This window comes from Dermacentor albipictus, unplaced genomic scaffold, assembly GCF_038994185.2.
Source record: "Dermacentor albipictus isolate Rhodes 1998 colony unplaced genomic scaffold, USDA_Dalb.pri_finalv2 scaffold_38, whole genome shotgun sequence".
In the NCBI taxonomy this organism is placed as follows: domain Eukaryota; kingdom Metazoa; phylum Arthropoda; class Arachnida; order Ixodida; family Ixodidae; genus Dermacentor; species Dermacentor albipictus.
In genome coordinates, this window is record NW_027225592.1 from 356,811 (window position 1) to 379,611 (window position 22,801).

Consider the following 22,801-nt stretch of genomic DNA (forward strand, 5'->3'; position numbering starts at 1 on the left):
GGGAGATGCCTTTGCCCTGCAGTGGGCGTAACACACACACACACACCAGTTGCCAGCATCAAGCTTGTGGACAATTCAATTTCACTGACCCGCAAAATAAATCAAACTAGGCAACAATGGGCGTAAATGAACCGTCGGAAACATCAAGCTGCTGAAATAGTAATGTTTTCTTTGAAATGCACTCTATGTAGAGCTTCGGAATGCGGTAAAAAAACTACACTTCTAACATTTTACTAATGGTAATATTAACAATAGTGCTCCTGTCAAGGCTTTGTTGCCAACTTTTAACAGTACTGCGCACTCCATGAAGAATCATCGTCTGGAATCCAAAAGTGCAGACATTTCAATTGCAGGCTCAGATAAGCAGGGGGTGGTGTTCAACTCACTTTGGTCATGTCTGAAGAGATGATGAAAGCGGACGCTTGCAGCTCGAAGCGGATGACAACCTGAGACAATGCCGCCATGGATTCCGGGTGCTCCTGAAGGCGCACAGTTGGCACGTACTCGCCGCCGTCCTTGAGCATACACTGCCAGAGAGGGGGAAGGCACCACTAAACACTTCCCAGACACGTGTTCAGGGATGGCTGGTGAGCGCACAAGGGTTCCCCTGTCAAGATGGCCGATTTACATATCGCCGCCACTATTATGTAATGCCCCACTAGAATTTCAGATCTTACGCATCGCTACGAGTTGCCCTTCCCAGCGACAATGGCAGAATCTCAACCAGCGAAGGGCTAAGAAAACGGAAATGGAAACTGATCGATCCGAAATGTGGCACCCGGCTTTAGTAAGAGTGTTGAGGCCTTAAACTTAAATGTTCCAGAAGATTCCTCCATTCACCACTCAGTCACTATTGTCTCAGTATGATGATCCTCCTTTGAAACGGGGTGGTAGCATGTGCTACCATACTGTATTGCGTACTATTTAAGTTCATATACAACTTTGATGCCTATAAGCATAAGTTTAAATTTTCCCCTATTGCTCTTCATAAGCACAGGGCTACACCGCTCTGCTGCGGACAATATTTCCTCTGTGTCGCTCTATTGTTTCCTCATGCGCCTCGAATCTTCCGAACGCATCTCGCTGATGTTCACTGATCCAAAGCTTACCCTCCCATTACCCAAGGACTATACGAGCAAGCGGATGGCAGCACCTGCCGTAGATAAAAGCGGTGACTGCACTTCAGTACCCCTGGTTCCCAAATCGGGTGGCGCACACCACTCGACCTCGGATGCTGTAGTTATTAAAGGGCAATGTCTTCTTTAGCCGATTGCCTCCGCGACTAAAATAGTCCCGCTCTAAAAAAGATTGCTAAAATGCAAAATTCTCGGTATAAATAAAGACTCTTGCATTTTGACGACTAGTTTGCTAGAGCTTTCGTGATTGGAATGCTACAGCACATGCCAGATCACGCGAGAAAAATAGCCCCATGCCTTCTACAACGCTACACGTCGTCTGCTTTTTTAGCCTAATTGCAAGAGATAAAAGAAGAAAGAGCAGCTCTGCGAGGATATTGTGCTGGATTACATGTACACGGCACATTTACTATCACTACACCATGAAACAAACTCGCAGGATGTTTGTGGCGGTGTGTCGCCGTGGGATCCCGTTTTCATACGACTGTGACTTTGACTTTATTGAAATTTAGACAATATACAGTTGTCCGGGTGAAGAGGGCTAAAGGTGACACACGCGGTCACCTGACTAGGCCCTAGACACCCTGAATTCACGCAGGCACAGTTTCGACATGGTAAGTTGCGAAGTACAATTTTTTTTTACGGGAAGATAACAATTCACATACAGCAATATACATACACTGTACATTCAAATCAATCTAATTAATTATGTATAATACCTACAAACATGTTCACTTGACCAAGAAAAGAAAAAAACAAAGCAAGGAATCGTAACTGCATCTCCCATAGGACAAAAAAAATTTCACATGACAAATATGTTTACTTCACAAAAAAGGATGCTCTAAATCGAGTGCTTCCGCAGATTGCTGACGCAGAGTGCTGACGCGTCAGCGAAACTCGCTGCAGTCTTTCTTTGACGGATGACGGCTCGGAATAAAGGCATGCGGCACGCGGCTCGCCATAAAATTTCTGCCATGACAGACCACCACAAACCGTTTGGGAATTCACTATGAGGAGGGGCAGACGCACACGACGGACGCGATTCGGCCCAGTTCGAAGCGCGGGCGGCCATTTTGAGTGTTACTCCGGAGTGCGCGCCCCTTGTTGGAGGCTCGCGTGCATCCGTCTTAGAGGAGTAAACGCCGATGTTTTCTAAAGTTGGACCCGACTATAGTCAACTAGGCTCAAGTAGGCTTGGCGACCGTTTGTCGCCGCCTCGTTTCAAATGGAATGCCAATAAACATCACGATCATGGTGGAGTAAGAGCTCTGTGATGAAGCCCGTTTGTACGGGTATATACTGACGTAAACACTGACTGGCCAGAACAGTCAGCCATCGAAGAGGTGCTGCGGTATGCGCGCGTTTCAATTTCCACTACATAGGTTGCATACAAAACGCCAATGGATTTCTGTTTGGCGATGGGGAATTCCCCAACAGTTGTGACTGACAGCAGGCGTCGCTGCTTCAAATTCAGCGCAAAGAAAGCATCAGCTCGTGTTGCTTAACCCTTTAACTGGAAATACACTGAGACCTAGGCTCAAATATTATTGTTCATTTAGGCCTTTAACTTACATATATGAGTTAAATATGAAACGTTTCCCCAAAAACTATATGCGAGATACAGTAGGTCAAAAATATTATTGAGCTGCTGGCCAAAGGCAAATGTATTGTCCACGACTAATGCATGGTACTTGGATCGACAAGGTCCATGAGTGTTTTTCAGATGCACCTCTGTGGGGATAAAACAAGCTTGCGTAAAAAAACGAAGCAATTTCCGCAGTGGCGACAATATAACCAGCCAGCGAGCTGAGACAACAACGAAGACTGCGGGTATCGGTCACGAAAACATCTGCCGCTACTTGCAGTTGGCATTTTTGTGAATACCGCTGTTGAACAGGCAGATAAATAGAGTCGAATTTAGAGGAACGGACTAATATTTGCACTTCTCTAGTTCTTGCAGACATGTTTGTCGGCCAAGATGTCGTTTATCTGCCAGTTATTGGGTCATACAAGTTCCGGAATAGTGATGCTTCAGCCTTGTTTGCTTAACTTCAAATAATTTTTACTGATGGAAAATAATTCATTGAATAAAAAACAACGTACCCCCGCAGTCACACGCCATGGTTAACGCAAATATTAGTAGGAAGCTATATTATGAGTATAAAGCAGGAGTGAAAAACCAATGCGCACCTGCACCTACTTCAAAGCGAGACAACCCGTCAATTGCACGTCATAAATAGAAAAACAAATATAGCTCCCACAAACTTACATCGGTTTCTAAGAGCGACATTGAGGAATCCAGCTAATATATATAGAAATATTCATAGGTTACACCTAAATTAGGCTCCGTGGTTGTTCGTGCTGGAAATACATAAATTGTGCCATTAAATATCTCTACACTGGATTATGAGGAGTGCCACAGTGGAGGGCCCTCGATTAGTTTTGGCAACTCGGGTTTTAAGGGGGATGATAAATAATATTCTTTTACAAAAGCGGCTTTCCCATTTCGCAGCCAAGAATATACTTCTTTTGTGCATGATGATATGCACCAAGTAGCCCTGCGAAGAGAGCACTAGACGTGCTCAAAAAGTAGCACCAAATTTACTTTCAGCTTATAAAAAGCGCATTGGTTTGATAGCGATTTGTCTCTAACTCCTAAAGAGCTAAGAGCAAGAAGGTGATTTATTAGTTAGTTTTTAAGCGGGGAATATTTACTGGAAACTGCGTTGTTCAGCGTTGGCAGGAACGCGTTTGTTTATACATCAACAATTTTTTTCCTTTTAGTACAAATTCTCAAAATTGAGTAGTAACGGAGCTGTGTGAACGTGTTACACTGAGAAGACTGGTACACCTCGTTCCTGATTAAACCAGAACAAAAAGCGCAAATTAGGCGGTGATTGCCCGAGCTCATGATCTCGAGCCCATTGAATACCGCTGTTGTCTCGGTTGATTGCTCAAAAGCAATCTCAAAAGAAAAGCTAAAATGATTGCAAGGAAAGATTTTGCAGAGTGATGTCGCGTAAACGATGCTCTGAGGTATGTCCGAGGTGCATGTTAAGCACCATGGTTCGCAAGCAAACATCTAAACGCGATTTTTGAAAAATTCATGTTTTTCTCACAGGATGAACATTGTAATATCAGCCACCAACAAACTTTTTGCGCCGAGATTTCACTCAATTTTCGTAGTGAGTCTAATGCATCTTCTGAACCGAGATTATTTTTTCTTTATTAAAAATTGCCTTCGCAAATTGTAAGAATTTCAGTGTTGAAAATTTTATTTTATAGCAAAACGCAATGTAAATGTTACTGTACTTTTTCAGGGAAAAGCGAACACTAGGAACAATATTTGAAAGAAGTTTGAACGCTCTGAGCACGCTATTTTTAAAATGTTCTTTCACCTGATTAAAAAGAAAGACAAGAGTTTACAATTGCAACGCTTTTCAATATTCCTGACTGAAACTTAGCATTGGTAACGAGGGGATGCCATTAACAAGCACGTGTGAATTTTAAGTTTTACTCGAAGATGACTTTCAGAGAGTCACATTATCCTGACGTCTCATACGTGTACCACATTCCCCATCTTTAGCGTGCATTCGAAGCACAGTACGCGAGAGCTTTTGCAAGCCGCCATCATCGAAAAGCTGCCGCCATGACTTGCAACCAAGCCCGCAACCTCACGCTCGGCAGCGCCTTGCCACTGTAACTGAGGCACCGTGGTAGTTACGCTTAAAAAGTGCGAAAGAAGCACTAAAACAGGTGCGCAGCCTCAGCGGTCGGCGAAGTGGGCCATGTGCTTTCATTGAGCTGTAATTCTGTCAATGGTGTACTGATGCACTATGGCAGCGTTCTCCACCAATAAAGTTTAGCTAAAGTCCAGCGCTCACCATGTTTGAAATTTTGCTCGGTTTCTACTCGCGGTTTAGCGCTGCCCATAAGCATGAACGATCACCATCTCGTGAAATTTTTCGATTTCGTTGGAAACGTCTCGGAAACGCCCATTAGCCTGCAGTTTTTCGGAAACGGGTAAATCGTTTACTGAAGTTTGGCTAAATGCTTATTTCCCGAATACGTACAACTCGGAGCAGTTTATCATACCTATATGAAGTTTGCCCAATACCTGCGTGCAGTGTACATAATTCTGATACCTGCTTGTAATGCGTTGGCACAGTGAAAGCCTGACGCGTCATTTTTATCTTCACGTTTGCCTAATGCTGGGAAACTTGAGTAACAAGCATTTTTCACCATTCTCAACTTTGTCAATTTAAAGGCGTAAATATTGCGATCGCTTCAGCGGCTGCTGATTCAACAGCTCTGTTTCCGAGTTATACGAATAACCTGCAGCATGGAGGGAAGCGGTATAAATCTAAAGACCTGTATCTACGGTCATAGTCCAGGCAGTGCCGTTTCTGGGATGCGTGAAACGATGGAATGAATGTGTGGTGTCTCGTGGCGCAAGGGCCAGGTATGACGAAAGAGTGGAATCGTAGGACGATGGATATATGAGCCTAACTATGCTCGTGGTAGAAATAGCCATTCTGTAAAGGCCTATATACTACAACGTGTCATTTCACGCACACGGTTGCTGTAAAAAACACATGAATCATTCGAAATATTTCCATGACAAACATGGCAAGTATTCAACATAGGCCTCTTTGAGAACGCACACAGTTCGCTCAGAACTAAGGTTTGACTTCGCATGGATAGGGTTGAAGACGATGAGGTTCCTCACTTTGTCATCGCGTGAAAAATCACTTATTGAGGCCCACTCACAGTGACAGCCAAGTTGCTACTGTCCTTGCTAAGCACGATCTCATGGGATCGGTTCCCAGCCGTGCAGCATTCCGACTGCATGCAATGCTATTACGCTCGATTATGTATGTTTCTTCAGTCACGCCTGAAGTCCAGCTGCAATGAAATAGCACTTTGGTTATACTGATTTTAAATGAGCAGTATGCACCCCTAAATCAGCCTTGGCAAAGCCGCGGAGCTGGAAATTTCATAGTTTTATTACCAGCTTCTGAATAGCCCGCGAGTACATGATGCATGCCTCTGATGTTTGGAGGCTATGAGATAAGTTCCAGCACATCGCCTCCATAATTTTTCACCGGGAGGCAGACACCCCACAGGCACCGGATGTGGGCTGCCTAAACTTCGGAGGTCATGCCAAGAATCCACCGTTGCAGTTTATGCCTGAATTACGGTGAGCGGTAATTTCAGCGTATTCTTTTAAAAAGCAAATTGCTTTCTTTGGCTCTTTCGGCCGTTTTCGAGGCTAGTCAGTGGTGGATGGTCAGTGGTCGAGTTGGGGGAGGGGAAGGCGAGGAATCGCGCCTAGTGAAAGGGTGCGTCCTCTCAGGCAACCGAGTGGACTAGGAGCCGCGGTAGGGAGGAGGAGTGCGCCGGAGATGGGTGGTACTAGGTACATTGGAATTGACCTGGACTATTGTGAACTAGTTCACAACGGGCTCGTTCAGGGTATTGGCCTATATTGACAATTAGCGTCGATTGTTTGTATTTAAATTTATAGTTTCTGTATCTAAATTACCTTCTTTTGTGAGGTTTCCGGGATCTACCATTCACATTTTAAATGTAAAATTTCGCACGAAGGATGCATCATATCTACAATATTCTAAACAATACTTTACGACCTACCAAAAAATTTACATACAGTCCGCATTTAAAAGAAAACTAAAGGAAATGCCTAATCAGCTCAGACTTGAATATTCTTCCAAATAACTATTTTGATATGATAGCATTGTTAATATAAAAGAAAATAAAGGTCTAAGTATCAAACTTTTTCAAATTTTCGAGTCGAAACTTTCGCACTGGTTGAAAGCGTGATACACAGTTTTCAAATTGCATTATTGTATTTGGATCGTCGTCTCTCACCAAGCAGTCACAAAACATGTCTAATTCAGTCTTTCCCTCTTTCAGAACACCATGCGATAACAAATTACCTGTGTTCGAGAGACGCTGTCAAAATTAGTGACGGCAGACCGCGCTTTTGCAGGGGCCTAAAGGACGCGTCGCCACTCGCCTTTCGTTCTTGCGTATGTTTTAGCTTAACAAGTTTCCTACCAACGTACGAGAGGCTTTTATGATAGCAGAGTCTAATGCGCCAATAAAACTCATTGCCATTGCCAGTGCCTAGTTCGTACAACTAAAATCCGCCAGCAGTGCTGTAATTTGTGCGGATTATTCCACTTTTTGCTTTGTTTTGTATCAAGCTCGCGCGAACGCAGGTGTTAGCTCCCTGTGTAAACCTTTAAAAACTTTATCGCAACGAAATTCTGTCAATGCGAGCAATGGTTAGGCGCGGGAAAAAAAACGGCCTAATAGGCTTTCCGCATACGCACAATGACGGTCGAATAGAGAAAGTGGCATAAGCGTATGAATGCTCCCCGTAAACGCGTTTGCTATAGTTTGTCAGACTGATTGTCACTGTAGCTTCCTGTGAGAAAGCAGACTGGATATGCGAGTGTAACGAATGTTTCCGACTTCAGTTCACACGCAGGTACTTTTCTCTTCTTGTCACCTTCCGTTCCCGTGGATCCCAACGTCGAGGAGCACGCAATGACACAGTTCTGGCGGAACGCCGCTTTTTTATGTAATAAATATTCCTCACACGCACACCAAGACTGCAATGTTTGGGCAAAAGCACAAAATAGAAATAATCTGAGCTACCATAAAAAGAACAGCCCCTCTGACCGTCAAACGCCAGGCCAGCAAAGAGTCAAAAAGGAAAGACAGTTCGCAACACCAAAATTAAGTTCCTGCACCAAACCGCCATTACGCTATGGATTGTGAGGACGCCAGCTATAACGTAGTCATTTGCTTTATTGGTAAAGACAAACTGCATTGTTTTGCAATCGAGGCAAAGACAACTTATCTAGCTATAATCAATGCCTAACGAAAATTCAGTTTCGAAAAAATTATTTATCAGCGTACGTAAACTTGGTTTATTTATCCGCATTTAGTTCCTTCCCATTAAAGTCTGGAGGTGTTCAAAAACAACATATATTTATATGGTTCCCTATGCAATACATCGAATTGGGTACTTAAATGCCTCTAAAGAAGAAAAATACGTTGAGCACTTTTATCCAATTATCTTTTATACATCGTTAAAAAAACACTCTTACCAAGAGAATAGGCTTCATAAGCAAGAAAACACGCTAAAACGAGAGCTGCGTTGCGACGCTACATCAAAGATCCCGTACCACCTGACAGTGACGTTACAGATTTTGACGGCCGTCCGCTCGAGACAAACCAACTTTTCTTTTATTAAGGTGGACTGCTTTCTCTAAACCTGCCAGAAACTGCATTTATAGAGTTTCAATTACTTGTGGAAGTAACGGCGTAAGTACGGAAGTATAGTTTGAAATCATTGGGTGTCACATTGCCATACCAGTGCTCGTGCCCATCAGCAGGACTGTTAGTTTTGGTGTTTTCTCGTTCAAGGGCCGAGTGTGGGTAAATAGCTCCAACCTAGTGTTAAAGACTTGGCAATGTAGCGAATAAGTACGAGACAGACGTGATGTGGCTGTACAGGGGCCTTAATAATAGTCGCAGAAATGCATAAAATGTATGTGTAATATAAAGGTGTTGCAATGACCGCAAAAGCGACATCACTGATGCATGATATAATTGACTAAAACATGTCAGTGGTCAAAATTTGTGAGAAGCACTAGTGCCTTAACAAAGCCCTCGGAAATGAAGGGCCTGGAGGGATGAGCTTCACTAAAAGCTATCGCAGCGACATCCGCTGGCTAGAAGGTGTGCTACGAATTTTGTTGGGTTAGTAACATGCAATTCATCACTCAAGAAACTCGGGGCTGCGTTTGCGGCTAAAAATGCTCCTGAGCCAAGAAACAACCAGACGGAGAGGTAAATTATAGCGGTACGCTAAAGGAAAAACAATTTTTTTTTCTCAGCTTCGGCTTCCCGACAATCCAGGATGCAGTGGAGGGTGGTCAGCCTCTCACCATACTACTACATATCGCAGGTTCATTTCCATACAGCAGAAAGCTGTGCGTGTGTCCTATCCTGTGTTGACACAATAAAACATCAATTCATCGTGTATTGATTGTAGAGGGCCAAAAACTAACCTTCTTTATCAAGTGATCAATGTTTCAGCGTCCAGTGTTGCCAGTGGCTTAGCAGTTTCATTCAGAAGGCTTCAGATCTGTGGCAGGAATAGCAGCGGTAGGATTAACATCTTGCAATGTGATAGATGTGGCGATTTGGTCTGCTAGCACATTACCCTCGATGCATCTATAGCCACGTACCCAGCATATGATGCTATTCTGGTTAGATAGATACGTTCTACACACAATAAAACATCAATTCATCGTGTTTTGGTTGTAGAGGGCCAAACACTGCCTTTATCAAGTGATCCTTAATGCTTCAGCATCCAGTGTTGCCAGTGGCTTAGCAGTTTCTTTCAGAAGGCTTCAGCTGTGGCAGGAATAGCAGCGGTAGGATTAACATCTTGCAATGTGATAGATGTGGCGATTTGATCTGCTAGCACGTTACCCTCGATGCATCTATAGCCAGGTACCCAGCATATGATGATATTCTAGTTAGATAGCTACGCTCTACACAGAACAGAATACAGCTGAATAACTACACGCTTTTTGTGGTTACAGAGTGACATTATTGGATTTACGGTCTTTATGGAGTCTAAATTTATTTGTTTTTTGAAGCTTTGATTTTCTTATATGTTTCACTGCCGATGATTGTGCATAGGTTCATATTGTAAAGATACTTGTTTCCGGGTGCAGTACATCGGATGTCGAGAAGGATGGACCGACTGCTGCGTAAGACACTCCGGCATGTGACTTAAAACTGTCAATGTAAAACTCTACGCACAAGTACTTGAACTGGAGTTCTAGGAAACATTTTATTATGTGCTTCTGGAGCGCGTTTTGTCACCTCTACAAACGATGTACCACGTTCTATGAGTTCCCGCTGCCACGGCGGCAATTTCGTTGCTGGGGTCTTCAGACTATGGTCAAATACTGAAACACGTATTTCCACGCTAAGCTTTCTGACACGCTGTGTTCTCTCGCTGCTAGTCGATTAGTAGGCTGTGTAGTACATGTCACGTCATTGACGGTTGTCTAGGAAGGTTGGTCACAGTTCGCATTAACGGTCAGAAAATATGTGAATCTGGAATATGATCGTTGTAGAAGCCGAGACCATTCATTAGCTTCTAAGTACAGGCTCGCTACAGAACTTGTCCTTGAGGTGCCGGTTGCCAGGCGGATGCCAAGATTGTGAACGGGGTTCAGCGTCTTCGAGGCGCTTGGAGTAGCAGGAGTGGTGCACTACGGCCCCGTAGTCTAAGTGCTGTGTGAGTGCTATGGGCTGGTAGCTCGCCACAGAGAACATGTCTTTGCCTTGTTTCAAGACAGCGACTAGAATCGCGTCTTTCCATGGTACGAGGATGTCTTCTGTTGCCCACATAATGTTCAAGAGAGACAACAGTCCCATATACGTGTAAGGGTGAAGATGTTTTATTATATACATGACTATCAGTTCATGACTAACAACCGTTCGAAGAAGCGCTGAACTTGGCAACGATAAAAGGATGGTTGTAAGGTTCACTTCCGCTACATTTACGGTGCAGTGCCTTATTTTCTGCTATCTGGTCATGCTTCTAGAATGACTGAATAGTTGGAAGAGCTAGACAGAAGCTCGAAATGATGTCCACGTGTGTTGGTCTGGCCTTGAAGGCTGTTGCCTCGATTATTGTCCAAGGGCAAACGTAAGTTTGCCCACTGATTAATTTTCGCTGCACGTTCCATATGTTCGCTTCTTACGTATATAAATTTTGCTGGTGACTTATGTTGCCCAGCTTTCTCTTTTAGCAATATGCCACGTTCATCTGCCATGCTATTTCACGTATTTTGAAGCTTATTAGATTTTCTGCCATTGGCGACGGACGTAGTAAGCTCCAGGCTTTGTTTTGCTCCTTACGCGCATTCTTACATTGCTCACTCCACCACCGCTTGCACTTTTTTGGAATGCACTGAAATGCAGCGTCAATTATAACGCGGTAAAATAAGCGATAGCATCGTTAATACTAACACTCTTAAGAGGATTTCGAGGCCTATGAGCGATTTTCTGAAATTTTCCCCAATCTGCGGATGCAAGTTGAGGGTGGTGTCAGACGAATTGATGTCGCTCTAACGTTTTGAGAGATGAGAAGGGATCACTTCGACATAGGATTTGAAGTACATCTTATTCTTGGTATGGCAGAAGTGTGGCAGAGCAGTTAAGTAAATTTATCGCAGGGTAAGTGTTATGTTTTGTACTATGTAATGTCGGCTCCTTTTGAAATATTAAGCATGCCCCTAAAGAAGGAAGGAATTTTATTATCTGGCCTTTGGCATCGCATCGAGATGCTTCGCGGAGATTATGGTGCGCGTTGAAATCACCGAGTACGTATGACTTAAGGAGCTCATCGATTGTGCTAAGAAATTATATTCTTTGAAGTCGATAGTTGGGCGGTGTGTACACGGAACAGACTAAATAGTTTTCGACAGAGTAAGACTCAAGCAGCAACCGCCTCAAGGGGCCTTCCGCGTCCTAAGGCCTACATGCTACGCGCTTATTACCTACAACTGCGACACCACTGGACGAGGCGTGAGCATCGTCACGGTCCTTGAGGAAAATGGCGCACTGCATTAGAAAGCCTGTCTGTGTAAGTTTTAAATAGGCCTCTTGGACACATTGCTCATGTGGACACACTGGACATTTGGATTATATTTACGCCTGAGTACCTTAACATCGTCGAGGTTATGCAGAAGTCCTCTTACGTTCCATTGTAATATTTGTGTCTCTAAATTAACAAAAGTGCGTAAGCTGTGTGCTCAGAGAGGAAAATTGATGTTGAATTGATGTTGAAATTGAATAGGAAATTGAAGTTTCGGGCCCATCCCCGGGCCGCCTAATGCGTTTTCGCGGTCGAGGCTCGCGGCGGTCTTTTGGCGCTGGCTGCGCCGTCTGCCTAGGAGTGGTGTCTTGACTGTTGAGAGGCGCTGGAAGTCAGCTCTTGTGAGGGGTATAATCTTCGTGACGGCCTCGCCTCAAGAGACGAAGCCTTAGAGCAAGGTCGATCGGCCTTGGCTTTAGGCGAAGAAGTGCTAGCAGCTTTGGCTAACGCGGCTGGTGGCAGTGCTGTGGCCACGGTTGTAGCTACCACCTGTCACTTCGTTGTCCCCGCCGTGGGGGTCACTGCCCCTTGCTCTAACCGAAGCAGCAGCCCCACTGGGGCGCCATGACTAGCCATCGACAAACAAGATTTTACTTTTGAATAAAGTCAGTCGACTCTCCGTTCTTAAGCTGTCAAAACGTATTCCTCGCCTCCACTAAACCGACCTTCGAAAAAAGGGTGACCCAGGATATTTGCGTTTTTTTTCGAGCACTAGCCATGGATGACGCTGCTCCTACTACTGCTGAATAAGACGACGCCACGATTACGTCTCCTGTCAACGCCACACAGCTTCAGCTTCCTAGCTTTTGGCCCAAGAATCCCAGAGTTCGGTTTATACAAGTAGAGGGCCGTTTTTAACCCTGGGGCCAACATTTCACAGAGAGCAAAGTACCAGCACGTCGTCACCGCGCTACCCTCCGACATCATCGATGCCTTAGACCTCGCCAGCCTGTACCTCCTGTGGTGAACCAGATACTCTGGAACACCTCTTGCTGGCCTGCCCGGCTCACCTGCAGCACCGCGGTCGACTTCTGCAAGAGTTCCACCGCCTGGGGCTCCCATGTTCACGACAGGAAGATATCCTCTTCCCCTGTCGTAATCAGCTACCAGCCTTCCTAAGTGTCGTCGAGTACCCCGACTCGTCGGGGCTCTCAGCGAGACTATAGGACATTTCAACAAAGACGGATGGCCCCACTACCTCGGGCTTCCTGATCGGCCACTACTTCGCGTCCATCTACGACCCTCTACCTTTCTCCCTCCTACCCTCTCTTTTAACCCCATCCCCTCCACCCTGCTGGCGCTAGCCTTTTCTGCTTCCCCTCAAGAACCACTTCTCTCTCTCTCTTGCTAGCGGGTACGCCTTCAGCCACCACATTCCACAACCTGACACGCACGGTCCTGCAGGGCGTCGAGCCATCGCAACAGAGTAGGCTGCAACAGCTCTTCTACGGGGAACTCGGCGACCAACGGCCGCCACAATTGCTATGCCGGTTGCATCAGCTACTGGATGAGCATTCCACAAATGAGAGCCAGCTTCCACTTTTGCGCGAGCTATTCTTGGAACGCCTCCCATAGTCCGCAAGCATGGTACTGGCGGATTCCGACGAGATTACTATCGATCGTCTAGATGCACTCGTTGGCCGCAGGTGTGACTTCTCGTCTTCGGCACAGCTACCTTTCGCCGCTGCGAGTCTCAGCGCAAGGAGACCGACTCTGTCGCCTGGAGGAAACAGTCAACCGATTTACCAGTGCACTGGAGAAACTGACGACTGGTGGCAACAGTCACGACCAACTTCGGCACAACCATTGAACTTCACAGTCTCAAAGCACACTAGCCGCGGCAGTTGTGCTGGTACCACATCGCTCTTGCGAACCAGCACGTCGCTGCACTCAGCCCTATTCGGGGACGGCAAACGCACTGGCCCGTCGCTAACGGAGGCGTGCGACATCGGCCCTCGAGCAAGCCCTCTATTCTTCCTTGTCGACCGCATCACCGGCACCAGCCTCCTCGTCGACACCGTTGCCGACCTGTCGTTTCCGTCACGGCTGCAGATCGCCAACGCGGCAAGTCCACACCGACCCTCCACGCAGTGAACAATACTGCCATCGTGTCGTATGGGCTCCTGCACTTACACAGATGTGTGTTTGTGATGGCCGACGTCAGCTTTAAAATACTGGCAGTGTACTTTCTCAGTCATTTTAACCTAGCTGTGAGTGCCCTCGATTGGCGCCTAAAAGATAGCGTGACATCCCTAGATGTACTTGTCCTGCAGCCCAACCTCACCTCATCTGGCATCCGTATGTTTCGGCTGGTCTCACTGTGCGACAAGATACCCGCAACTCATGAAGCCCCGAAACGATGCGCTGCCCCTAGAAAACAAGGTGACGCATCGCATCACCACCACCGGCCCACTTGCCGCCGATCGGCCACCGAGGTCCACTGGGCGGAGGTTGGAATTCAGCCACTGTGAGTTCGAACACTTGCTTCTGCTTGCCATTATTCATCCTTCCTCCAGCAATTGGGCTCCAGCATTTTGTTCCAAAGCAGAGCAGTGGTGACTGGCGACCTTGTGATGATTACTGAGCTTTGAATGCCGTTACTCCGGATCATTATCCCTTTCTCCACATACATGATTTCGGCGCCCATCTCGCAGGAACCGGTATATTGACATGTTTTTTTTTTATCCTTCATTGGGGGGGGGCGGGGACCCCGTTTCACCGTCTAACAAATGTTATTGCTCAGCTCAGGATGCGCCACCTTGTATCAGAAATTTGTAGAATAATATTAATTGTTCTATTCGCTGTGCTCACTGAACCTTCTGTAATCCGATTTGCATGAATGCGCGACGCGAATTGTGTAGTACTTTCTGGAAGACATGCGAGCACCAGCGATTTCTGTAGAACCTTCGAACTCTCGTGTATAAAAGTGGATGCGCGTGGCCCGCTGGTCAAATTTCGGCGATTTCCAAACGTGTTCGGCGCTATCACTGTGCTTTGAGTATAACTTGCTTTTGTGGGCACAAGTTCGCCCTATAAAAGTTAGTTTCCTCGTTCACAGATTTGCCGATGTATTAGTCAGTGTCTCTACTACGTGACAATATACGGCAAGATTGTTTTGATGAGCGTGTACCATCAAATTCCTGTCGAACCAAGCAACACTCCACCGACAGCAATCACTACTCCATTTGGCCTATTTAAGTTTGTCCGTATGTCTTACGGTCTGAAGAATGCGGCGCAAAGTTTTCGAAGGTTCATGGACAAGGTTACACGCGGACTCCTATTGAATTTCATTTACCTTGACACTCTCGTTACAGGTCACACCGACGAAGAGCACGCCGGAGGACCTTCGCCTTCTATTTGAGCGACTGGATGAATACGGCCGGGTACTAAAGCCCCAGAAATGCATTTTTGGAGTGTAAGCCTTGGATTTTCCAGGCCATTCCATTTCATCCCAAGGCATCAATCGTTGAAATGCCGGTTGCGGGAAATTGAAGAATCCCCCTCTCCAACCTCCTTCCGAAAGTTGCGCGAGTTCCTTGGGCTCCTAAATTTTCACAAGCGCTTCATACTATCGTGTGCACAAGTTATTCAGCTGATTGCCCACCTGCTGCGTCGCGATTCTAAAAAAAACGCGTACCTTCCAGTGGTTCTCAGAGCAGAAACATTCCTTCCAGGGAGCCAAAATGCGGTTGGCGACCGCAGTGTTGCTGATTCATCCGTTGCTCGACGCGCCAAATGGTATACTAGTTGACCATGGCAGTGGGTGCAGTACTGCAGCAGCACGGTGACAAGCATGAGGCCGCTTGGTTTCTTAAAGCGCCTCACACCTACAGAAGCTCACTACAGCACCTTCGGGAGGGAAATGTTGGCCATTTATTGCGCTATCAAGCATTTTCATTTTCTTTCTTGAAGTAGCTTTTACATGCTGACCGACCAGAAGCCATTAACCTTCGTTTTCAAGAACAACAGTTCCTCGCACTCGGAACGTGAGCGTCGGCAACATTCCTTTACCTTCGAGTTTTTTTCGGACATCCGCCACGCCTCTAGAACCGAAAATCAGGCTCCTGATGCACTGTCGCGGATCGGCGCTGTGCCAGCTGGCCCTGTGGATTTGCAATCTCTCACATCCACCCTCAAAAATGACCCCGAGCTGCGCCAATTGCGGAGAAAACGTTCGTTGCTCAAGCTTACGGAGGTTTCCTACACAAAAAAACATTTGTCACGGGTGGCACATCCCAGGCAGCTATTCAACCGTTCGTGCCTCATCAATTTCCGCGGCCAAAATTCAATTCACTACATGGGCTAAACCACCCTGGAATGGGAGCGAGACAGAGGCTTATCACAGACCGCTTCGTCTGGCAAGAAATCAACAAAGATGTTTGAAGTTGGGAAAGTAGCTGCCAAGCCTGTCAAGCCGTGAAAGGGACCCGCCACATGCATTCGGTGGTGCAACCGTTTCGGCCACCGGAGGGCCGTTTCGACCACGTGCGGTTATGCTTGGTGGGGAGTCTTCCCCTCTGCCAAGGTTTCAGGTACCTCCTCACGTGTGTCGACCAGTACTTAAAGTGGCCTGAGGCGAAGCGTCTACAAGACATCCCGGCCAAAACAGTTGCGAAAGCATTTGCTGCTAAGTGGGTGTCGCAGTACGGTTGCCCTTTGCGCATAACTACTGACCGAGGCCGACAATGCCAAAGCTCGCTTTTTCTCTGCCCTGGCGATACTGCTCAGCACGCGCCTTGACAACACCACGGTTTACCACCCACAGAGGGACGGCATGGTCGAGCGTCTCCACCGAGAACGGAAAGTGTCATTGACCGCCACGTTCGACAGACCGCACTGGGTGGAAATGCTACGCCCCAATACTACTGGGGCTGAGCAATGAAGGATGATGAATGTGTTGTTTTGTGGTGCAAGAGAGAAATGTGGCTAAAGAGCGCCGGGCCGGTGTTAATGAGTTCGCAGTGGCACTATGAATGGCGAAGGGTAAATGCTACGTAGCTGTAAATGGGCCTAAAAATCAGTCGCTGTATGGTACATAAAACCTATAACTTGACATTATACCGATGGTTAGTGAGCTGCTCAATGAACACGAAAGATACATTGTGAAATAATGAGAATATAGTGAAATAGGTCATAGATAAACATTTGCAATAAGTACTACTGCCTTTACAGTGCCCTTGAGATGCAAGGGCCTGGAGGCATGTGCTATACAAAACAACAATCACAGCGCCATCCTCTGGAAAGAGTATGTGCTACGAATTGATAGGGCTAAAAACTTGGAAGTCAACATCGTTCACAAAACCTAGAATTGTTTGGTGTCAAAAAACGGTTCTGCCCCAAGAAACATTGCAGGGTAGAGGGGGGTGTGCTGGCAATATACAAGAGGAAAACGTTTCTCTCAGCTTCGGCTTCCCGGCACTTCAGGAGGTTTTGAAGGATGATCAGCCTCTCGCCACATCTACCACAGGTTGGAGGCTCATTTCCATTCACAAAATTGTGGGTGCCATATGTGTGTCCTATCCTAAGTCGACAGAATAGGACATCAGTTTGTGGTGTTTTCATTTTCGGGGACCAGAATCCTAACTGTGGCTTAATCAAGTGAAGCTTATTCTTTGTCCCACAAGTCCCACAAGCGCTGCCAGTGGTTTTGCAGTTTCTTCCGTAAGAAAAGCTTCAAATCTGCGACAGGGATAGCAGCCGTAGAAATAATAGCTTGCGATATGAGTGGTATGGCCATTTGGTCAGCTAGTACATTACCCTTAATGCCTCTATGGCCAGGTACCCAGCATAATATGACATGCTGGTTAGATATATATGCTCTGTACTGAAGGCACTGGGCAGTAAGCATGGTGCTAGTGAATAGCGAAAAAACGAGGAGGAGTGCCTGCTTCCTCGTTTCGATATAGCACCGACCTGTTTTAAGCCTACCGCTGCAACCTAGAGCTAGTGCTGCTAGACGAACACCCCCGTTGCATTTGGTGGAGCTGCTGGGTTTCTCTTCAACATCCTGGAACTCCGCAGTCGGACGCTACCACCAGCTGTTGCAATGGATGAACCGGGACCGTCCCAGGCTGTTACTCCCGTGCCCCCCGGCCATCGTCTGCTCTGGCGTTATCCGCCAGCGCGATCCGGCTATATTTAGCGGCACAGACGACCACGACGTGGAAGACTGGCTCGCCGAATATGACCATGTAAGCGCCTATAATTAGTGGGACGACAGCGCCAAGCTCACAAATGTCATATTTTACTTGACTGACGTGGCCAACCTATGGTTCCGCAATCATGAAGCCGATTTTACCACCTGGTTGGCTTTCACGACGACTTTGGCTGAGGTCTTCGGCCGTCCCGCAGTTCGCCGGCTTCGCGCTGAGCAGCGCTTGCGTGGCCGAGCTCAACGCCAGGACGAGACCTTCACCAGTTATATTGAAGACGTCCTCTCGCTCTGCAAGTGCGTCAACTCATCTATGGAGGAAGCTGACAAAATCAAACACGTCATGAAAGGCATCGATGAGCATGCCTACCAGATGCTCGTCGCGAGGAGTCCCCGGATGATTGCCGAGCTCCTACAGCTTTGCCAGCTGTATGACGAGCTGCGCAAGTAACGTGCATCAACACGTGCTGCTCAGCAGGACACTGCGGATCTATCCCCGTTGGACTTCGGTAGCGACGCTGCCGACATCTCTGCTTTAATCCCGGAGATAAAAGAGTTCATCCACCAGGAAGTCGCACGCGAACTCTCTCTGGCGAATAGCGAACCCGAGCCGTCGACAACCCTGGCTCCTTCGCTTCATCACGTCATTCAGATGCAAGTTGCCGCGGCGCTGCCGTCTGCCCCTCCTCCGCAGCCTGCAGCTGGCCCGCCAACGTACGCTGAAGTTGTCGCCCGGCCTTACGCTCCTCCGGCTCCTGATTCCTACCGGGCCACCGGCACCTTCCATGTACCGTCACCACTTTCGCGTCCGATAGTCGTTCCTTACTCGACTGCTGGAGCCCTTGTCGTCAACCCGTGGCGAACACCTGATAACCGGCCAATATGTTATTCCTGCCATTTTCCGGGCCACGTAGCATGATTCTGCCGCCGTCGCAGCCCACGTTTACCTGACAATGGGGGTGCCTCAAGCTACAGGCCTGCTCGACTTCCGCGTCAGGACCAGTCTAACCTTCCTGCGGACTCCTCTTACAGTCGCCTCCCCTTCGATTCACGCCGGTCGCCTTCCCCACGTCGCCGATCCATTTCCCCGATGGTTCGCCGACCCAGCCCAGCCCGAGAGGAAAACTAACAGTCGCAGTTCCAGAGGCGAGAACTGCGTTTACGTCGAACATGTCAAGGCCTCATTCTGCGCCGGCGAACGAAATTGAACTGTCCGTAGACGGCGTCACCGTACACGCACTTATCGACAACGGATCCGCTGTTTCTATTACTAGTGAGAAGCTCTGCCGCAATTTGAACAAAGTGACCATCCCCCTTACCTCTCTTTCGCTGCGTACGGCAACCTCGCATCGCATTCAGCCTTCAGTGTTGTGCACAGCCCGGGTTGTCATTCAAAGCGTTATGCATGTTATCGAATTTGTCGTCCTACCTCGTTCCTCGCACAATGTTATTCTTGGTTGGAATTTCCTATCTGTCCTTAGCTCTTATCGACTGCGCTCGTTGCGAACCTACGTTATCAGTGCCGTGTTTTGACCCTGACGACCATTATTCTCCTAAAGTTGTTGCCGCCTCTGACATCGATATGGCACCTTTCTCCGCTGCTCTGATTCCTATGTTATGTAGCTCTGCTGTGAGCTCGTCTGTTCTGTTTACACCATCGGCCACTAGTGCGCGCCGCCGGAACTTTCTGCTTCCGTTTGCTGTCGTCACTTTTTGCGAAGGTTCTGCTGCCCTTCACGTGTGCAATCCGTCCGCCTGCCCATCATCCCTACTCCGCGACGAGTGCCTGGGTACCGCTGAAGCTTTCGATAGCGTTCTCCCGGCCACCATGTTTGGTGATGCGGCATCACTTCCGATTTGTGCCGTAACTCCTCCCGCCGCGACCGATGCCCCTGTAGACGTCTTCGCTCGTGCCGTCGACGCAGAACTCACACCTGCCCAGCACACCGAAATCATCAAGCTCCTCCAGCGTTTTCGTACCTCATTTGACATTGGCCAACCATCCTTGGGCCGGGCGCCGCAGTCGTTCACCGTATCGACACCGGCCAACAAACACCATTGCGCCAGCGTCCGTATCGTGTGTCGGCCGCTGAATGCCGTGTCATCGACCAGCACGTTGACCACATGCTGGAGCGTGGCATCATCCAGCCCTCTAACAGTCCCTGGGCATCTCCGGTTGTCCTTGTTAAAAAATAAAGACGGCTCCATTCGGCTCTGCGTCGACAACCGCAGCCTTAACCGAATAACGCGCAAAGATGTCTATCCTCTGCCGCGCATCGACGATGCCTTGGACAGTTTGCAGGGAGCGGAATTCTTTTCCACATTGGATCTACGCTCCGGGTATTGGCAAGTACCAATGGCAGAGGCCGATCGCCAAAAGACAGCCTTTATAACTCCTGATGAGCTATATGAATTCACCGTCATGCCGTTCGGTCTCTGAACGCGCCTGCCACTTTCGAGCGAATGATGGGTAGCATTCTTCGAGGGCTGAAGTGGAAAACGTGCCTCTGGTATTTGGATGACATTGTGGTTTTTTCTACCGACTTTGCGTCGCACCTCAGCCGCCTCGAGCAAGCCCTCGCGTGCCTCTACTGCAGGACTGCAACTCAATTTGAAGAAATGCCACTTCGGCGCTCGCACGCTTACTATTCTCGGTCATGTAGTTTCCAAAGACGGTATCCTCCCTGACCCCACGAAACGTAGCGTCGTAACCGAGTTCCCTAAACCTACCACCATGAAAGAGCTTCGCAGTTTCATCGGCTTGTGCTCATATTTCCGGCGCTTCATCCGTAACTTTGCCTCTATCATCGCCCCCTTGACGCAGCTTCTCACCGGCAGTTCTGACCTATCAGCCTGGTACCCGGCGTGCGACGACGCATTCCAAAAACTGCGACGCGTTCTCACCTCTCCTCCAGTACTGCGACACTTCAATCCCTCTGCACTAACTGAGATCCATACGGACGCTAGCGGTGTGGGGCTCGGCGCTGTTCTTGCACAACGCAAGGATGGCTTCGAAGAGTATACGTCGTCGCGTATGCGAGCCGCACCCTTACCAAAGCCGAGGCGAACTACTCGGTTACTGAAAAGGAATGTCTGGCCATCATTTGGGCAATCGGAAAATTTCGTGCTTATGTGTACGGGCGTCCATTTGACATCGTGACCGACCATCATGCCCTATGCTGGTTATCTTCATTAAAGGATCCAACTGGTCGGTTAGCCTGTTGGGCATTGCGCCTACAAGAGTACGACATCAGCGTTGTTTATCGCTACGGCCGAAAACATTCAGACGCAGACGCTCTATCCCGTTCACCCCTGCCCTCCGGTCCTGTCCACTCTCTATTTCCACATATGGAGCCTTCGCCCTCAACATTACCGACATGCCATCAGAGCAGCGCAAGGATCCATGGATCTCTTCACTTATTGACTTCCTGTCTAGCCAGTCGCCAGCGCCAATTTCTCGGACGCTCCGTCATCAAGCCGCGCACTTCATAATTCGGGATAAGCTGCTGTACCGCCGCAACTACAATTCTAGCGGTCGCAAGTGGTTGCTTATTATAACCCGACACCTGCGCCCTGACATCTGCGCCACGTTCCATGACGATCCCCAATGCAGCCACGCTGGTGTCTTAAAGACATACTCTCGCCTCCAGCTTCAGTACTACTGGCGCGGTATGTACCGCTTCGTTCACCAGTACGTCCGGTCCTGCCTCATATGCCAACGACGCAAGACGCCACCTCAACATGCCACCGGCCCCTTGCAACCTTTACCATGCCCCGCGCGCGTGTTGGACCGCGTCGGCATTGACCTATACGGTCCGCTTCCCAATACTCTAAGCGGCAACCGCTCGGTTATTGTTGCTATCGATCACCTCACGCGGTACGCCGAAACTTCAGCCCTAGCATCTGCCACAGCAAAAATACTTTATCCTTTGAAACCTGATTTTACGCCATGGAGCACCTCGAGAATTACTGAGTGACCGCGGTCGCGTTTTTCTCTCCGACGTCATTGCAGCATTGCTAAAGGAGTGTCGAATCATTCACCGCACTACCACGACATATCATCCTCAAACTAATGGGATCATTGAGCGTTTCAACCGCACCCTTGGTGACATGTTGGCCATGTATGCTTCCTCTGACCACTCGAATTGGGATCGCATTCTGCCTTTCGTCAGCTACGCTTACAATACCGCTACGCAAAGCACCACTGGGTTCTCCCCTTTCTTGCTCCTTTACGGACACGAACCTTCATGCACTATGGACACGATTTTGCCTTACCGACCAGATGCTTCGGAGTGCACGACTGTTTCTAGAGCGGCTGCTTACGCCGAAGAAAGTCGGACCCGTGGCGCCATAAGCATCGCCACGATTCATTTACTGCGGCTACTTACTTTGCTCCTGGCTCGCTGGTCAGGTTGTGGGTGCCCTCTACTCCTCTAGGCCTTTCCTCTAAGCTGCTCTCCAAGTACCACGCTCCTTATCGGGTACTGAAACAAACATCCGCGGTCAACTACCTCATCGAGCCAATGGAAACGCCTTCCGACCAGCGTCGTCACGGCCAGGAAATTGTCCACGTTTCCCGGCTCAAGCAGTGCCATGACTCTTCTGTATTTTCCTGTCCTTAGGTCACCAAGATGGCTACTCTTCGGTGGGAAGTGATTGTACTGAAGGCACTGGGCAGTGGGCATGGCGCTAGTGAATGAGGAGAAGAGGAGGAGTGCTTGCTTCCCCGTTTTGATATAGCACCGACCTGTTTTAAGCCTACCGCTGCAACCTAGAGCTAGTGCTGCTAGACGAACA

The 22,801-nt window shown here is 48.1% G+C and overlaps 1 protein-coding gene across 11 annotated transcripts in view; it reads right to left on the reverse strand.

Moving 5' to 3' along the window:
* Positions 1-22,801, reverse strand: part of LOC135916939 (uncharacterized) — a 210,965-nt gene that overhangs the window by 88,723 nt on the left and 99,441 nt on the right. For 9 of the 11 annotated variants that reach the window (XM_065450376.1, XM_065450374.1, XM_065450377.1 and 6 more), the window contains exon 4: positions 387-527. The exons of the other annotated variants lie outside the window; for them this stretch is intronic. In XM_065450376.1, the coding sequence (XP_065306448.1) occupies positions 387-527 (141 nt within the window). The remainder of the gene's footprint in view (positions 1-386; positions 528-22,801) is intronic. 11 annotated transcript variants of the gene reach the window in all.